The 20342-nt window shown below is 32.5% G+C and overlaps 1 protein-coding gene across 2 annotated transcripts; it reads right to left on the reverse strand.

The window, feature by feature from the left end:
- Positions 1–9878: 9878 nt before the first annotated feature.
- Positions 9879–19089, reverse strand: LOC112512084 (ADP-ribosylation factor 2). Of its 2 annotated transcripts, XM_025117888.1 has the most exons (7): positions 19010–19082; positions 17375–17567; positions 16083–16153; positions 14870–14989; positions 13126–13244; positions 11278–11359; positions 9879–10161 (listed from the first exon to the last, which is right to left on the reverse strand). In XM_025117888.1, exons 2-7 carry the CDS (start codon positions 17520–17522, stop codon positions 10156–10158), a joined length of 546 nt encoding a protein of 181 aa, XP_024973656.1. In that variant the 5' UTR covers positions 17523–17567; positions 19010–19082; the 3' UTR covers positions 9879–10155. The 2 variants fall into 2 exon arrangements, with proteins under 2 accessions (XP_024973656.1, XP_024973655.1); XM_025117887.1 differs by lacking the exon at positions 9879–10161 and having other exon boundaries at positions 11269–11359; positions 19010–19089.
- Between the last annotated feature and the right edge of the window lie 1253 nt (positions 19090–20342).

Genomic DNA, 20342 nt, shown 5'->3' on the forward strand with positions numbered 1-20342 from the left:
TATATATATATATATATATATATATATATATATATATAGACTGAGACCATGTTTTTTATACTTGAACTTCACAACAAAACGTTGTGAATGTAACCTTCGTAGTGTTTTTCTATGAAGGTTCGACTTTTTTTTTACTTTCACAGCGTTTTGCTGTGAAGTTTCAAGTATAAAAAAGTGATCTCATAGGTCTCATGAATACAGGTTGGTCTCATGTGAACCCAACCCTATATATATATATATATATATATATATGATTAATCATTTGAAAACTTCATATATTGTAATAATTATAAGAACTATTACCGCAGATATTGTTTCACATGATTTTTTATATCTAAAACTAGAATTTAATGTATTAATTAACATATATTTGTTTCATAATGTATTTGTTTCATATGTATTCGGTTCACAATGTGAAACCTTTGGTTGTATTTTTTATTTCAAAAACAAATTCAAAAAGTACACATTATGAAACAAATTTATGTTGATTAATACACTATATCCAAGCTATAAATGAAAAAAGCATATGAAATTGCACATGATGTACAGGTTCTTAATGTTATCACAATTTTGTCAGTTCTCATATGAAAGCCCTTGTAAGTGGAGGTTCAAACGAGAACTCTTTTATTTTATAAAATTATGATAATACACGTAAAGGGATCCAGTGGTATGCGGGCTACTTTACCCTTGTCTCTAATTTAGTATCGTATGTAATTGATTATGGTAAAAAAGTGTTCTCTCGTTTTCGTAAAGTTATTCTCATTTGAACCTTCTTATATCTATACTATATATAAAACATTTGATAAAAACTCTTAAAAACCGTATTTTATGCTTGAAGTACTGTTTATTGATGCATATTACTTAAAATTCAATATTATAAGTAAATTATGCGTAAGTACAAGTTATTAAAACTTCATTTTTGAATTCGTGTAACTAACTGCAGATAAACATAATCAAATAGAGGATCTCATTCTAAATATAAAAGATCTAAAATATGATTAGGATAATCATTGAGTTCTAACAAAATATTTAATTATTATCTTTATAAAAAATTATATTATGAAACCAAAAATAAATTATAGAAATACACAAAAAATGAGAAATTTTAAATAGTTAATTTGGTACTAATGTCAATATTTTTTTCGATTATTTATTGAATATTCAAACAGTTTTTCCAATATAAAAGAAATAGGTATGATATATATACAAGATTCTAAATTACGTGATGCGTGACGTGATGACAGGTTAAGGCTTATGGGTTATGGTGTTGTTTAAGGCGTTCCCTAACGTTGCGTGTGTGTGTGTGTGTATATATATATATATATATATACATACATAGAGAGAGAGAGAGGGAGGGAGAGAGAGAGGAGCGATCAAATGCAAACCATCCTTATTTTGTACAAACTGTGCAAACCACACTCATCCGTCGATTTCATTGTTTAACCTTATGAATTTTTTTTCATGAAATTATTTAATCTTATGAAATTGTTCCATATAATACTTTTTTTGATAAAGTTGTTTCATATATGGTTATAAAATTGTTTCATATAATACTTATGAAATTTTAATAAAATTGTTTCATGTATTTCTCTAAAATTAATATAATGAAGATGATAATATCCATGATTAACATTCTCCACAATAAAATCAATAATCAACCTCTCATAATTAAAAAAAATGACCAAAATGAAAAATTATGATTGGTTGAATGTGGTTTATACGGTTTGTACAAATAACGTGGTTTGCAAAGTAAACCTCTTTTCTGTGTGTGTGTGTGTGTGTGTGTATTACTTGGAACCACGTGAGACCAATCTATTTTCGTGAGACCACTTTCCTATACTTGAAATTTCACAGCAAAACCATGTTAAGGTAACTTTCGCAATGTTTTTGCTGTGAATGTTCGGCTTTTTTTACCTTCACAACATTTTGCTATGCAATTTCAAATGTAAAAAAGTGGTTTCACGAAAACAGTCTGGTCTCATTTGAACTCAACTTTTATATATATATGTGTGTGTGTGTGTGTGTGTTTGTGGTGGTTTTTATTAAAAAAACATTACAACTTTCAAAGTTGTTTTTCATAATTATAGATACAAATGATACTATATTAATCTATACATATATATTTTGAAGTTAATACATGTTGAGTTTAAAAATAATAATATATTTTAAATAAAAATAATTAAACTTAATTATATAAATCTTTGTTGGAAAGCTAAATGCATGTTATATGCTTCACCCCATGCATGCATTTATTAATTTAATTTTTTTTAAATAATTAAATAAAAAGGAAAATTGCATGTGCATTGTTAATCAAATAAGTCCAAAACACCCATAATTAATTATTTAATTATTAATTAATATTAAGTAATCCACAATGTGCCACGTCACCCCCATTATATGTGATCAAGGTGCATCCATGTTTCATCTCTTTCTTGATGGCTAATTAAGGACCAGCTTGGCTTGGCTCGGCTAGTCGGCTTTTTGGATATATATATGGCCCATATGAAGAGCCCATTGGGCCTTTAGTCCAAAACAATAAGGAGGCCCATTAAAAATACATAAGGCCCAAATGAAGTGGGCTTGAAAAGCAAATCTTAGCCCAATTAACTTTATGTTCATTTTACGTTTTCGTTCATGTGGTTTCATAAAAATTGTGACTTTCGTTCTTACGTTTGAAATTGTGTTTTTTGTTCCGACGGTTTGTAATTTATTGCTACTTTTGAATCTGAAGCTAATTCCTACCACTAAGTATGAGGAACGAAAACAACAAACAGTTATAAACCATAGGGACGAAAACAGTAAAAAGTTATAAACTACAGGGGTGAAAACAACAATAAATTGTAAATCATAAGAACGGAAATAATAATGAATTAAACCATAAGTTTTAAAGCGTAGTGGTTGGGCTTTGGATGGTGTGGTGGAATATCTCATCTGTTCAGGGTTCAATTCCAATCGTACACAATAATTGTGGTTACTGAATTTATCATGACTGATTTATTGCAGTTACAGTTAGTTGGGATTAGTCTAGGCATAACCTACGACGTCCTTCCAAGAAAACTATAATAAACTGTAAACCATAAAATAAAAATCATAATGTTAAAAAGTACAAGGACGAAAACAACAAATTTTAATAAACTACAGGGATGAAAAACGTAACTTACTCTTTTTTTATTAAGAAATAGTATTTAAACCTAATTTAAAATCAGAAACATAATATAATAACAGATTATTATCGTTATCTATTTATCACACTACTGGTTTTTTCAGTTCTTAATGAATCAGTCATTCAAATTCAAACAGATCATACGATATAATTTCGTTGTTTTTCGGCTTTTAATGAATCAATCATTCATCTGAATCCAAATTATTAATCTACTAAACGGTTTATTTTGTGTTTTCATTTTCGATATAAATTTTTAATACAAAATTGTTGATTTAATATTTTACATATTTTTCATTCAAGAACGAAAATATATTCGTCAGCTTTTTAACGAATCAGTCATTTATCTGACTTTCAAACCTGATAATATAGCATTTTACATAATTTTTATTCAGGAACGAGATAGTTATGGTTGGTTTCTTGAAGTATATAATATTTATATACGACAAATAGAACAAATAAACTCACACACCCTCCTCACCTTTAGTGAGATATGAACCTCTAACCTCCTAGGAAGCCAAAGACTCACATACCGTTAGGCCAAAGGCCCTTTGGTATGGTCGGTTCTTTTGTCGACAACATAATCATTCTAAAAGACAGTTTATTTGTTTCTATAAACTGTTACGTTTGTTCGTTCACCCACAAAAAATCAAACCCATCTTTCTATTGCAATCGTAACATTTTTTCTCGTGATTAAGAATTTTTTGGAACGATGTTAAAAACTTATTCAAGATCAATCTTAGAACCGTAATTACTTATTTTTGGTAATTTTAATTAATTTTTATTACTTTTTAATTAAAAAAAATTATATCTAACATGAAGAAAGATCCAAAATAGATGGTATCCATGTCTATTTTTGGAAAGAATTAATTCATGTTTATATCAATAAACATGTAGGTCCCCTCAATCCTATAAAGTGTTAAGTAGAGTTTGGTTTGGTTTTTGTTTTCATATGGTATTTAAATAAAAATTAAATAAAATATTTTCAATAATTTAATTAATTTTTAAAATAAAACCATGTGCATGAATAATGAAAAAAGCCAAGTTTTAATTGATGTTAATATCAGTATTTAACGAATAATATAAAGAAAAACCCATAAAAAGATACAATACAACGTCTTGTTAATATCGTGTCATCTTAAAATGAGCAAAAACAGTAATACAGTTTGTTTAAAGCAGCATGATTGAAATGACAAGAAACAGGGTATTTAAAAGAGACGCAGATACAATACCAGAGTGAATTTTTTTTTCGCGACAGAACTTGGGATTTCAGTGACAGGCGACTGTCGGTTTTATTTATACACAAACCAACAAAAGAGATTAAGATGAAGAGTAGTTTGAAGACAAAAGAGCATGTTAAGTTAGGTTCTTAAGCAAGTTCTTATCCACACCAAACCTAAAGCAAAATAAAGGACAAGAAAGGACAAATTTGCATCAAGAAGTCCATGATCTTCGGTTTAGATCAAAACCCTAATGAATATAAGCTTAAAACGACTTAATCCTAACGTGGGTCTCTTTAATTTCAATCAAGATTTTGTTGTCAACCACTCACGATCTTTCTTGATGTTGTGATTATGATGTCTTGGAACCCCCTAATTTGTCTTCTTTTCACACTAGGTGACGAAATATATCAGTATTTGTGTAATATGAATGTGTTATCTGTAGGGGAAGGCTAATCAGATATAGATCAGGGTCGACTTAATAATTTATTTGGCTTGCTAAGATTTTGAGTAACTAAGAACGTATGCAAACCCTAGTTTTTTAAGGTTGTACTTATAATAAGACGAAGTTTGTGGTTCTTCGTAACAGTGTTTAAGATCATGGTGTTTGTTGTTTTTTTAAGAATAGTTCAAGATATCTTTAACGTATGTAAATGATCGTGTTTTCTTCTGAAGAAAGGATAGGATTTCCGTATGTGAAAATCAGTATATGTTTGCAACCGCAAAATTCAAGATTGAATCGATCAACAACTTGGTTTGTGATTCAATTCTACTCATTTATGCTTATTTTTTTATAATTATGTGATGTTTTAGTAGAAATCCGAGAGATGAAAACACAAAATAAAAGGCTTAAATACGTTGTTATCTAGATTCGCAGTGTCTAAAGAAAACCCCTGAAGAACCAATTAGGCTCATTCAGATCCAAAAAACGACCACAACTTCAAGTTTGTGGACCAATTGCAACAAATATCACACCAATTCTAGAACTGAAACCGTATGGACCAATATAATACATAACTGGGATACGGGCTTATTTTTGTAAACCAATTATACGTCAAACACTTTTTTTTGAAGAGCACGTCATGTTAATTCCATGACGTTTTAAAATATATGACATAATCAATGTCAAACATTAGGTTAAATCATGTCAGGACAAATGGGCCCTCTTAGTCTCGTTTTTTCGTAACAGGGTCGGTTACAACCCATACAGGTTTGTTGTACTTTACGAGGATTGATCCAAAGGTCGTGGGGTCGATTCTCATGTGCATTCACGTAAAAGGTAGATTAAGTGTGGGTTAAGTCACTAAACAAGAATGCTTAGTAGTTTTGTCAAAGGCTAAAAAGATATTGATATGAGGTATCATTAAGTTGTGAACAAGTTGAAAGTGCATATGACCCTTTTGAGTAAAGTTTGCCCTTCTTTGTTTGCTAGCTCAACTAGACAAGCTTTACAAAGTGATCATAGATTATGGCCAATCATATCATCATGTAACCCAATGGTTGTCATTATCTTGATTCTATACTCAATTATTTGGAATATATGTATATGTATATATATATATATATACAGATGTAGGTTCATACTGGAATAGTATATATGTACGAAAATAAGAGAATGGTTAAATTACGTACAAAATCATATGTGATTTTACATTAACGGCCGAAAAAGTGTGTGGACAACCCTATGGCTGCATGGCAAGGTCGCTTGATTCACATGTGATTTTGTACGTGATATTAGTGTAGAATCACATGTGGTTCGACCATTCTCTTATTTTCTTAAATACATATCATTCTCGCATAAACACGACTCTTTATATATATACACATAAGAGGCTTAATCATTTGAAAACTGTAAAATATGTGAGTTTGTTTCACATGAACTTTTCTATCTAATAACAGCTTTTAAAGTATTGATTAACATATATTTGTTTTACAATGTGTTTGTTTCGTATGTATATTTGATTCACATTGTGAATTTTTTTTTACGTGTCTTTTTTGTTTCACAAACATGTCATAAAGTTTCACATTGTGAACCAAGTACATGTGAAACAAATATATATTAATCATCACATTAATTCTTGTCATAGATGAAAAAAAAAATTAATATGAAATAGCACATAATCCACTGACTTCACAAATCTCACGAATTAGAGAGTTTCAAAAGAATGTTCCCTATATAAGAAGTGTGTGTGTGTGTATATATATATATATATATATATATATATATATATATAAAGTAAAATAAGTTTAAAAATATTTATATTTAATTATAAGATTAAATACCATCAACTATTTCTTGGTATTTTTGGATTTTGTATTTAGGGTTTGATGAATTTCCATATTTACTAACCATAAAACCATGGTTATTTGTCATATTTTGTGTCACGATATCGTCTTATATCAATTGATTTATGAATTATGAGCTACTTACGAGTTTCTGGTACCACGTCATCATTAATTTTTCGATGCGATTTTGAGTTGGTTTGGGTTTTCTTAGGTTAACAATACAAAATGCATCAAATGATCTTTCAAGATGTAGTATGTCGGACTCGTGCATCCCTCGGGAGCAAGAATCTGAGTTCAAGAGTTCTTTAAGTTTATTATAAGGGTATTTCTGTCAATTATCATTATTTACATCCCAATTCTGAAACTACATTCTATGAACCAAACAGAAAGTTAAAGGAATAGAATTAAATTACATTCCATTCCCCACCAACCAAATATGTGGTCAAACAAGCTTTTCCAACTCCCCAACACTCCAATTCCTCTCACACAAGTAACTCCTTCCAAAAACGTCATCGAAACCAAACCCCCCTCCCCCCTCCAGACATAAATCATCATTTTCAGAAGATCGGAAAAAAATCAAACCAAACGAGATGAACTTTCAGTTTCATCAACCGATCCCCTGAATTAACGACCCCTTGAACAAACCCTGTTCGTCTAAGCAAACCCTGATTAAGCCATCTTTTGTCTTTTGTATTAATTACATGGAGACAAAATAAGCCAAACCCCTTAACCCACAATTGGTCTTGGTGGCTAAGAAACAAATTGGACAAGAAACCCTCTTTCATTTCTTATGGTTGTGAGTGGCTTTTTGAAATGTGGAGCCAACCCATAACATTAAAGAGGGTCATTAAGCTTTCACTAATATTCCACAATCTTTCACATGATCAAGATCATTCTTTGTCTCTTATCACTTTGGAAAATTGCTCAAATGTTGATACCAACCCACATGCCCTTCAATGCATCTTGCCACTCTTCAATGTCTTCTATGTCTTTTTTTGCTTTGGAGTACAACTCCGATATGCGGAACCATCTCAGATGTCGTAAAAGTTGCTTTGCGGTTTTCGTATACATGACTTAAAAGCATTAATCACGGCTGAGTGTACTTTTCTGAGGTACTTTCTTCTGTATCGTACTGTTTTTTCTTTCTTTTGTTCATGAATAACAGTTAAATACGTTGCACTGTTCTCTCCCTATGTGGGTTATGGTCGTTGTTTGGTTGTATTACTGACTCGGGTTTAAAATGTTGGCAATGAGGGATCGAATCTTCTAGAGCGGGGATATTTTGTAAAAGAAAATGTTCCACTTTTGATCGTGAAAGTTCGAACCTTTTGATTTTTTTCAAATCCAAAACCGACATGTTTGTAACTTACTGGTTTCGAAACGTCGTTTTAGTACTAAAACAGACCTAATTATGAGAGTTTTTAAGTTAAAAGTAATTGGGTTATGTGAGTCGTCACCAAGCATATTATCAGTTTACGTGTAGGTTAGTTTTGTTGCAAACATCTTTGCGTTGATTGTGATCGTTGTCTACAAAGTTTGATTTTTCTTTATGTAGTTAGTTAGATGTTGCGATAATTAATATGTAATCATTACTCTTCCGACCGAGAAATAATAATAATAACAACAACATCGACGACAAAACTCTTTAGTTTAAAATGAATTCGGTTTCAAATTTTGTCGAAGAACGAAAACACTGTATTTTTTTTTTCTAAAAATGTGAATGAAAGATCCCACTGAATTGAATTGGGTTCAAGAATCTAAGAAATAGTGAGAATTATTGATCTCTCTCGATATTTCTCTCAGTTCTAAAATCCAGAACTTGAATTCATGTCATGTCACTAAATTCTCCTCCATTTATTAGAACTAAAAGAATTTCATTTAAGCATCTCATTGCTTTAACTTATTTTCTTCTCGAACGACCCTTTTGGAGTGTATAAGAGCATCTATAACAGCTATGTCATAATTTATCTGAAATACAATAAAGTCAAAATCTCTAAGAAAATTATATCCAGCTTTAATAATTATTCTATTTTAACAGTTCTAACATGGACTGTATCATTAAAATATTCAATATATTTAATAAAATATAATTTTTCTCTGCTAATAAATATTTAACTTCAATATTTCTTATTAGTGGAAAATACTAAAATATTATTTATTTATCGTCTAGAGATTTCTCTAAATTTAGAGTTCACTTTCTCTCTTATTTTGTCTACTTAGGGCTTGTTTGTTTTTTTCAAAATTACCTCTTAATACTTCTGAAGTCTGATTCGGTTAGACGTTTGAGTTTTAAGAGCGTTTGTTTTATTTCTAAAATAAGAGTTTAAAATGTTTAATGTCCTCTGAAATTTTAAGTGGTAAATGTATCACTTAATACATTTTAATCCTAATCCGCCATCTATCAAATGGTTCATATTTTGGGGGCTGGAAAAGATTTGTTAGCAAAAACTATTTATCTTTTATACTTTTGTCAAAACTATATATTTTTTATATTTTTACACTAGTTTGACCGATTCAGATTTCAGACTTTAGACGTAAAAACAAACAATTTTACTGATCAATATTTCAGACTTCAAGATCACCTCTTATAAATCAAAAGTGAAATCAGACTTCAGACTTCAACACCTCTTAAAAAACAAACGCCAACTTAGTATACACTTTAACATAACCATTGTAGTAAAAAAATCATAATTCTTTAAAATCTCTATTTTAACATAGTTGTTGGAAAAGCTTTTAATCTGATCCCATATATCCTAACATGATATCAAAGCCAAAATCTACCATACAAAAATAACTGAACACTCAGAACAAATATTTATTTGAAAATAGAAATATGTACAATAATTGCAAACAAAAGTATTTCGTAATATTAACGAACGATCTAACAATAAATATTCATTATAAAGATTACCATAAAAGTAGAAAAATATATTCTCTCGTCTTAAAACAAGTGTCTATATTTTTATTTTAGTTTGTACTAAAATAAGTATCCATTTTTCCATTCTACCCTTAATTATTCAGACAAAAAGTTGATTACCAGCAACTTTAACCGGCCTCACACGGAACCCGCCTCCAAGGACACCAATGCGAATGGACATTTTTGGCTCACTCAACAGTTAAGGCTAGCAAAAAGGGGTTGTCTTGTATTTGGGCAAAGTCAACCGCTCATTTGCCAACCAGACGGTAAATTATGAGAGGGAAAAATTTTCTCAAGGGTAAAATTGTCATTTACATTGTTAAAAAGTGTAATAATCAAATGGATCTTTGACGCAATCGATCTCTTTTCAGAACAACATGATTCCTTCAAGTAGTTTCGAGCATAATCGGGTTCAATCACTCGAACAACACGATATTTATCCATCTACAGTAATATTTTGAAGCGGAAAGAATAACGGACATTAGTTTTAACTACCACCGGTACGAAAGATGTATATACTAAAACGGCAAACGATGTCTCCTCTCCACCGGCAACCAAAACCGCTTGTACTCTTATGCCTGCAACAACGTATCGATCACCAAATGAATAAAGCTAAGGCATCCAAAGTAGTCGAGAAGAACAACATTTATCCATAAAAAATGTCTGTAGTCGTTTACTTCAGGGCAAAAATGCATCAAAATGTAACAAAGTTTGGTTTAGTTCTTATTTAGTGTAACAAAGAATTTTTATCTCAATAGAGGCAACAAGGTTTTAAAATTTTATATTTTGTACCCATTTTGACCAATAACATGTTGATCTTATAGCAGTTGATGACATGGATACCCGACCGTTTACAAAAGATTTACGGGTTACGGCAAAGTGGAAAATAAAATCGACTAAAATAGTCAATCTCCTCAACTAGATTTATTTTTTGGCTATTTTTGGCATTCAATTCTCATTTTAGCCAAAGTTTACACGTTTGTGTAAATCCTCTTTTCATATTGGAAAAAAAAAGGAAAAAAATACCAAAAAGTCTTTGGCCTAGCGGTATCGTAGTCCTTAGCCTCCTAGAAGGTCAGGGGTTCAAACATCACCAAAGGTGAGGTGGGTGTTTTATGGCATTTACCGTATATAAATATTATATACTTCAAAAAAACTTTACGCAAATGGGGTTTCTTACCATTTAAAATGGGTAAAAAATAGGAAATTTTGAAACTTCTGTTACATTGATCGAAGAAAAAAAAATGTTTCATGATCTTGTAACATTGATGACATGGTTATTCCTTTACATGAAAGATTTACAAAAGGGTTACAGCAAAGTGAACGTGTGATGAAATTTTACAAAATCATCATGTTACTGGTCAAAATGCGTGAAAAAATGATAAATTTAAAACTTTGTTATTGAACTGGTATTTTAATACTTTGTTACATTGATTAAGAAACCAAGGAGCCGTTTACCGGTAAGCTCTTACATGGTAAGATTCAACTTTTTCATTTTAACTTGCCAGGTAAGATTTTAATTTATTAAAACGACATCGTATGCAACATTTTTATCCGGTGAACGCTTACCAAGAGTCGCAACTCTCACTTATCGGGTAAGGCTTTCGGTCCTTACAGTCGCTCGGTAAAGTGACCAAGTAAGCATTTACTGGGTAAGCGTTTAGTAAACGGCTTTAAGTTACAATTTAACTTGCCTTGTTAGCAATGTTGTTGGAAAGCCAATCGAGCCCTTCATAAAGACCTTCACCAGATGTTGCGCATGTGCTCTGAATGTACCTGAAGACGAGAAACCAAATCGATTTCAAAACTTCCGTTATATTTACGCATTCGGACAAGATATATTCATGTCGTGACCACAACGATCGTGTGTATAAAAAATACCCCCTTCTAATACGAGTTTCGTTGACCAACGGCAGACATTGCAACAATTTCCTATTTGGATGTCCCATGAAAATTGCATCATTTCCTATCTACTCTGTAAATCCCAAAATAAGTGTCCATGGTAAAAAAGGCATACGGTTTTAGAACTGTGTAATTATTGCACTTTTTAATTAACTAAAAAGTAAATTATGATTTTCATCCCTATGGTTTCCTTAATAATTTTGATTTTCGTCCATGTGGTTTAGAAATTGCAATTTTCATCCATATGATTTGCAATTAATTGCTATTTTCGTCCCTACTAATTCCTACCTTTAAGTACTAGAGACCAAAAAGAATTGTAAACCAGAGGGACTGTAACATCAATAAATTATAAATCATAAGGACAAAAATACCAATAAATTTAGAAACCATAGGACGAAAAGCAGCAACTTCTTAACCACGGCGATGAAAATTGCAATTTTTAACAAACCACAGGGACGAAAATCGTAGTTTACTCTTAACTAAATGACAATTGTACCCTCAATAATAGAGAGTAATGAAGTTCTCAATCTCATAGGGTAAAATTGGTAAGTACAAGTAACATCTCTACTGTTTACATTTTGCATTGAAAGTCGTCACTGGTCACTAACTCAGCTAAAAACGTCCATTAAACCAAGGGTATTTTAGTCTTTTTATCTATTTTCTTTATTTTAATTTAAGAAATTAGCATTGTTATACACTCCAGGGACCAAGGATGTAATTTACTCATATTATATATATATATACACCCACCGGCGGTCCTAGCTCTCCACCCTCGCATTCCAATTCCCGTTCCCGTTCCCGTTCCCGTTCCCGCTCCCGCTCTCCCACCTTTGTTCGATCACCCAGACACCATCTCCATGCCTTAGGCCCTTACTACCCATCCCCGCTACCGACCACCATCTCCATTGACACTCCCCCTCATCCATCACCAACCTCATCACCTTGCTGTGATTTCCAGAAAGAAAGAAAATCCCTTGTTTCACCAGAGATGGTCCCTGTGTCTGTGTGTCCCTGTCTCTCTATGATGTTTGGGGGTCATGAACCAGGAAAAGCAAGTTGATCTCACCACATCTCCTGTTATGGGAGAAAGAGAGAGAAGGGGTGGTGCGTCGGTGATGGGGGTGGGGTAGCTGCCGGAGATGGAAGGTGGGGGTGAGGTAGCTGCTGGACATGGAGAAGACGTTTTGCATGTGTGTGTATATGTATGTATAACTCATATATATTATTAAAAGATATTATATATTAATTTCTGAAAATAATATAAAGAAAATAAATAAAAAGAATAAAATACCCCTAACTTAACAGAAAAAAAAGTTAACGGGATTAAGTCCAGGAACGACTTTCAACACAAAATGTAAATAATAAGAATGTTAATTATAGTTGTTGAAACCTAAGGACCAGTTTCGATGATTCGTGTAAGCCACAAGGACCAAAAAATAGTTTACTCTTTTTATTATATTTTATATTATGTTAAATTAAATTAAATCGCCCCTGTCACCAATAATCATAATTGCTCTCCTGGGTTGTATGGTGAGGAATATTGGCGAGAGACAAAAATAGCTTCCAAATAAATGTTTTATTTGGACAAATTTCACCAACTTCTTTCAGCAATTCTCTAGAGATTATGTGAAGTAAATTACCAGTGGCGTTGACGGAGCGAATGAAGACCAAGTTTGTCGGTAATTTCCGCAGCATTCATGGCATTAGGAAGATCTTGTTTGTTAGCAAAGACCAGCAAAACAGCGTCTCTAAGTTCATCCTGCGTGTAGTGAGAAACTTCGTGACAATGATATTATGCAATATAAAAAACTATGCCTCAAAGGTCCTTAAACGAAGATAGAGAGACAGGGTTTTTAATATTTCAGTTTTTAAGCAATAAATACAAAGGCTAATTATTAATTGTATCCATAATCCAAAAACCCTAGTGCCCCGAGTCCCACGTGAATTAGAAACCAAGTACATCGTGCATCAAGGTTTTTTTTTGGTAATCGTGGGTGTCCAAGCCAGGGCGGACCCACGTGGAACCGCTTCATGGTTCCGTTTGTTAAGGGAAAAATTTACGTTTCTAAAGGGTGCCTGCCACCATATTGTTTTGTTGGGTGCCCCATATGGTATTTGAAATTGAAATGTTAGCACAAGACTTTAATGGATAAGATGGTAAATGATCTTGCCTTTGTACAAAAGCCCAGTTTTGAGCCCCATAGTTTTCAAAAAAAAAAAATTTTAGCTTACATTTTGGTGTTTCTTTATAAAAGATTTGTCTAAGCCACTTCATTTCTATCTCTTGTGTATATAAAAATATATGTAGACTGGACTCGAGCATGGGTCTAATCTATGTAAGGATAAGAGATCAAACAACATATCTATACTAATATTGTGAAGAAAAAAATTAGATATTTTGTATAGTCAAATTGTGCTACCACTTGAAAAAAAATGGGTCCGCCTCTAGTCCCGAGTCAACACAGGACCTCACATACAAAAACTAACCAAGAGACCAGTGATAATTTTGTAAAGAATATCCATAGCTTCATTTTTATAGTCAAATGGTGTTACAACTTGAAAAAATTTCTCTGTCCGTCTCTGAAACCTAGTCATGTGGTCGAAGTGAGTACTTTTAGGTAGAAATGATATGATCATGTCATGATCATTGATGATACCATCAAAGTGATAAAATGATGCAATCTATAATCACAAAAAGAAAGGATTCGGAATTCGGGTCGGAGGCAATATTTTGAAACTATAGTAGCATGCAGAATATAATTTGTACATATTTGTCAAACCATATGAGAAAATGCAATAATATATTAGAATTGTCGATGCAAAGAACTATTGTCAAAGGTTGCCATCATATTTGGAGAAAGGTTCAATCAAGTTATTTCTTTTTCTTTTCTGAAGTATATAGTATAGAGTAAATTACGATTTCCTGTGGTTTGTTAATAATTTTGATTTTCATCCCTGTGGTTTAGAAATTGTGATTTTAGTCCCTAATTTTTTCAATTTATTGCTATTTTCGTCCTTGGACTAATTCCTACCTTTAAGTACAAGGGACCAAAACAGTAACAAATTGTAGACCACAGGGACCGAAACAACAATAAATTGTAAATCATAAGGATGAAAATAGCAATGAATTATAAACCACCAGGACGAAAACCAGATTTCTAAACCATGAGGACGAAAAATGCAATTTTTAACAAAACCACAGGGACTAAAAACGTAATTTACTCTAATATTTATATACAGCAAAAACTCATGTATACTCCTATTCTTCGGTGAGGTTTGAACCCTTAACCTCCAGAGAGGCTAGGAATACCGCAAGGTGGCAACGCCAATGACCCATTGGTCCAATCAAGTTAGTTCTTGAACTCAAAGTTGCAAATCGCATACCTCATTCAACATCCTATGCAATTCATCCCTTGCCTCAACAACTCGATCCCTGTCATTGCTATCCACCACAAAGATAAGCCCTTGTGTGTTTTGGAAGTAGTGCCTCCACAATGGACGAATCTGTAAATGAGCAAAACTACGTTATTTCACCAAAGAGAAGTAAAAAAGAAATGCCAACAATCATTATACAAGTTTCAAATACGTTAGCTTTCAACTAGGCGCACTTCTACTCGCTCGAGTTTCTTTTGAACATATCCTGGTGTCACCTGGTTCATGATGCTAACGCACCGAAAAGTGCATCAAGTAGTCTATTAGTAAAAAGCTGTTCTTATAATATTTGACAAAACTATGGATCAATCCAAACTCCCCATCAACTAAAATTTCCTATACATTCTTCAACATCGTAGTCGAGAAATTATGAACAATGATAGACCCCTGTACAAATTATACTATTGCACCATACATGCCCCTCCTGATTAACAGAAAAGTACAGTAATATACTTGGGAGGCGTTTTGTTTGCAGAATGCTTTTTTGAAGGAATGTAATCCATCAAAGGAATTGGAATCTATAAGGAATTGGAATGGAACATTATCCTTTTGGCCAAGTGTTTGATTGGCAGGAAATGAAAATATAATATGTCAAATGAATTGGAATCTGTTTGTTTGGTTTATAGAGGAATTGGACTGAAATGATGAAAAATGACCAAAATACCCTTTCTTTGAATTTGTTTTTTATTATAAATAATAATAATTTAATTAAGAAAATTGGTTTAATGGGGGTAGTTGTCATTTTAAGAAAATTGGTTGGAATGAAATTCAATTCCTTCCCCACTATGATGGAATGATGAATCCATGGTTGGTGGAATGTATGGAATTTAATTCCATTCCATGTGTAAGCCAAACATTAATGAAATTTGTTCGACTGAATTGACCATTCCAATTCCATCTTATTCCATAGGAATCTTGTGGACCAAACCCCCCCCCCCAATTTTTACCACTCTAGTGAATTTATCTGCCATCCAACTATTTACAAGGTTTTGCTACACAAATAGTTGGCTCTTCATCAACCATTGCCCAACTGTAATTCAAACTCATAGAAGAATCTAGCAACAACCAAACATAAGAGGGTAAACTCTATAATTTACACATTTAGAGGAAAAGATATAGTAGTAAAAGTCAAACAAGAAAAAGAATAAAAAATAAAAAAACAAACCTTGTCTTGGCCACCAACATCCCAAACAGTGAAGCTGATATTCTTATATTCAACAGTCTCAACATTGAATCCTGAAAAAGATTTATTGATATCACAAAATTATTATTACATATTAAGAGAACATGATTCCTTCATCCATGAGCATGACCATTATAAAAAGTTAAGCCTGAAGAAGTCATAATTGAGACAGTAGTCAAACATCTATACACAATTACAAAAAAGAAAATCATCCACAGTTCCCAAAACCAAAACTGTAATATTATTGCTTTCAGTCAGTTTGTTTAATTTGGGCGTGAACACTTTCTCAGATGGGTCCATTTTGTTCGGTTTGTATCCATATACATGGTATAGTTATCTTTACCCCAGTTACTTTTTTACCTCCCCCCGCATCTTATAGTTTCCTCATGATACCAAACATCCTACATTTTAGTTTCCTTGCAAGCCCCCTTAAAAGTATTATAGTAGTATACATTTTTCTAAAAATTGAGTGCATGTTGGTAATTCTTATTCTAAAAATTAGCTCGAAGGATGAACATCTAAACCTTACACGGCTGTTACTATTAAGCTAGTCACAGGTACAATACTAATGCACTACGGAGATCTTCATGATGGTATGTTCAGCACGTTTAGCATATCATGTACCGACATAGGTATAAAACCCTCATCTATACACACACACACGTGTACATCTATATATATGTGTATGTATATATGTCTCTACGTATATACATATATGTTAATTTAGATTGCACTAAAATAGTCTTAACTCTTGACTTTAGCACATACTTTATTGGAACATATAGGAACTTGAAACTACTGGGATGTACACCCAATCGAAACAGTAAAATCATTGGTAATTTCTGGTTGTATTACTCACAATCTAAAGATTAATAAAGGGTTTTCTGGCTTTCGAGAGGCAGAATCTCTCCACAGGACTCACGCCCCAAACGGAGTTTACAAAACAGAATGTCCTCTCCTAACCTCTCATCTATTTAAAATGCGATTTCCCCTATTTAGCCCTATACAACAGACTACTCAAAAATTCCTATAATGCCCCTTTCTCCTCCTAACATATGTATCTAATAGTAGCATCCAGGGTACAACTATAAACCAAAACAACAATGAATTATCTTTCATCCTTGGATGATTAAATATAAAAGTAATTGCATGAAATAAATAGTAGCATAATATGAACCACAAAATAAATAGTATCATAATATGAACTAGCACCAACCATTAAGACAAAACTAAAGATATTTAAATAGTTGACTATGCTAGCAACCACGACTCACCAATGGTAGGAATCGTTGTCACAATTTCTCCAAGCTTCAATTTGTACAATATAGTAGTCTTACCAGCAGCATCAAGACCTACCATAAGAATTCGCATCTCTTTCTTGGCAAATAACCGGCTAAACAACTTGGTAAAAGTCAGCCCCATCTTGGTGTTGCTTCAAATGGTTATAAATTACTTCTTTACTGGACACTGTATATAAATACACATCATTAGAATTGCCACCTCGTTCAGTTTTAGTCAAAGAGCCAAAATAGATGGAACAGAAACCAGAGAAATAACTGATAAGACAAGATTAGTAAATTATTAATCAAATTAAAACACTTATTGCGTAATAAAAAAATTTCATCTGCCTTATTTTCGTTCACCAATCCTATTTAGTGTCCCTCCTATTCAATCACAAGTCCCTTCCAACTAAAAATATTGATGTCAATAGTATGGATTAAGGTTGTCTATTCTATAAATGTTTGATTTCTAAGCCAAGTCCCTCAAAAACACCGCTAGCTCCCCCTAAGTCTAACCATCTGAATTTTGCTCACATGATTCTCTTTCGAGATCTGCGAGAGGTTAATTCTTTGATGTTTCTTTTTGTCTACGCATATTTGCATCATTTTGAAGCTTTAGATGTGCCAATCTACATCATCTCTTACGATGATAATATATCTCATTGATATGCTGTGGATTTGTTCGCATTGTCCATTATTTGATCTCGTTATTCTAGAACCAGTAGTTTATTACCCCCTATGGTTTCTCCCAACTTTGATATGGATGTCTATAGACTACATTTCGATTCAAAATTGACATTTCTTACAGCTTTTGGCTAAACAAAATTGAAAACCATTGAATTCTTACGGTTACTGCTGATTAGAATATTTTCATGTTAAAATTGCTACAAAATCTACCAATTCTACTTTCGAAAAAATTGATTGAAACAACATCAAAAAGATCAAATGTAGTTCTTATAAGGGCATGGTAGAGTAAGTAGAAGCATAAGCTCAAGTATCTAGGCATCTACCAAATACCGAAAAAACGATCCAAACAAAACCAGACCTATCGATGCTCAAAATTCAACTAAGGGACTGGGTTTTCCATCAAGTCCAAAGACTGTGTTGTTGATTAATCTGTCTGTATAGGTTGTAAAGGTTGTTGTTTGAGTGGTGTTTTTTAATTGGAAGGGGCGTGTAAAGCTCCCTAATCTTACCGAATAATCAGGTTTCTATATCGCGACTACCAAACGATCATGTATATCATATTAAGCTCGTTAAGCTGCTAACAAACGGACCCTAAGCTATCATATAAACGAATCACATTATTAATCATCAAGCACACGCGACATCGTAAGAACACAGGATCAATTTTGTCGTGAAAAAATTATCAAAATGAGACAATTGCTTCCACGGTTCCACCGATCATGTATTTACAACCACAACAATCGGCGATAAAAACTATAACGAAGTAAATATGGATCGATTCGAATCAGCGCGATCAGAGGTACATTCAAACGAATAACGATATCAAATAATTGAACATGCTAGCAAATCCACGGCAAATCAACGAGATCTATGTAAATTGGCACATCTAAAGCTTCAATTGATGCAAATATGCGTAGGGAAAAAGGAAGATCGAAGAATTACCTCTCTCGCAGATCTCCAAAGAGAATCCAGTGGGCAAAATTCAGATCGACAGGGGGAGCGGTGTTTTTTTGGGGTCGCTTAGAAAACGAATATTTACATAATAGACCCTGATGTATAAATAAAAGTTAAAAAACACCCCCTGTGTATAAAAAAGTTATCCGCTTCAATTTATACTGATCGATCCAATTAGAATCGATCGACTATACAAAACTTCGATATCTAAATTGACTTGGTCGGTTCTTGAATGGTAATTCATAATCCAATAAAACTGAACTGATACAATCCAATATCATCCAACTATTATCAAATTAATAAGGGTAAATTGTATTAAAAAAAGTAACGTACTTTAACTTGATTCTTATTTTAGGTAATGTACTTTTAAAACTTTCATTTTGGTACCTAAGATGTAAAGTTTTAAACATTTAAGTATATAGGTAATTGGTTGAAACATTAACCGGTTACCATGTTGATGTGACGAGTGATGTGATCCAACTCAGTATTATTTGCTATTCAGCCAAATTTCATTTCATCACTTGCCACATCAGCATGATAACCGATTAATACTTCAACCGGTTATCCGAATACTTAAATGTTTAAAACTTTACATCTTATGTACCAAAATAAAAGTTTTGAAAGTACGTTACTCAAAATATGAATCAAGTTAAAGTACGTTACCTTTTAGTGATTCAGAGGTTGCCTTTTAATAAAACTGTTAAGAGATAGACAAACAACCCCTAAGAGGCTCTCGTGATATAGTGCAAAATGAGATATAATTGTTCCGTGATTGTTTACAATAGAATTAGGGTACTGAATGGTTAAGGAAGGCTCAAGATACGAAATCATTCAGAGGATTTTAAAACCATTAAAAGACATATTTTTTTTGCTAAACAATATTCATCTCTTAGTGATTCAGATATTGTCTATTAATTGAACGATTAAGAGATAAGTGATAAAATTGTACATTAATTACTATTAGTTAATAAGTTTCTGGTCACGTGGTAGAGTTTTATGACAGTTCTTAATTTGTTGAATATGCAAAAAAAAGGGTTCTTATTAGTCACGTTGTTTTTTTGGGATGGTAGAAACAGTAACAATACATGGTGTCAATGTTTAGGAGTCTGTTTTAAGTTTGTTTTATAAAGTTGCACGAAAACCATAAAACAAAATACATAAATAAGACAGACTTTGAATCAAGACCTTTGTTGGACATGATGTATCTTCGTCATCGCCCCCAACCGGTGTCTCTGTCATGAATTGACAAACCTAACTATGTACGATCTCTACGCCCCCATATTGACACACAACAACAATAACAACAAAACGTTGATTGTTC

Source organism: Cynara cardunculus (genome assembly GCF_001531365.2).
Source record: "Cynara cardunculus var. scolymus isolate 2C chromosome LG 5, CcrdV1, whole genome shotgun sequence".
Lineage (NCBI taxonomy): Eukaryota > Viridiplantae > Streptophyta > Magnoliopsida > Asterales > Asteraceae > Cynara > Cynara cardunculus.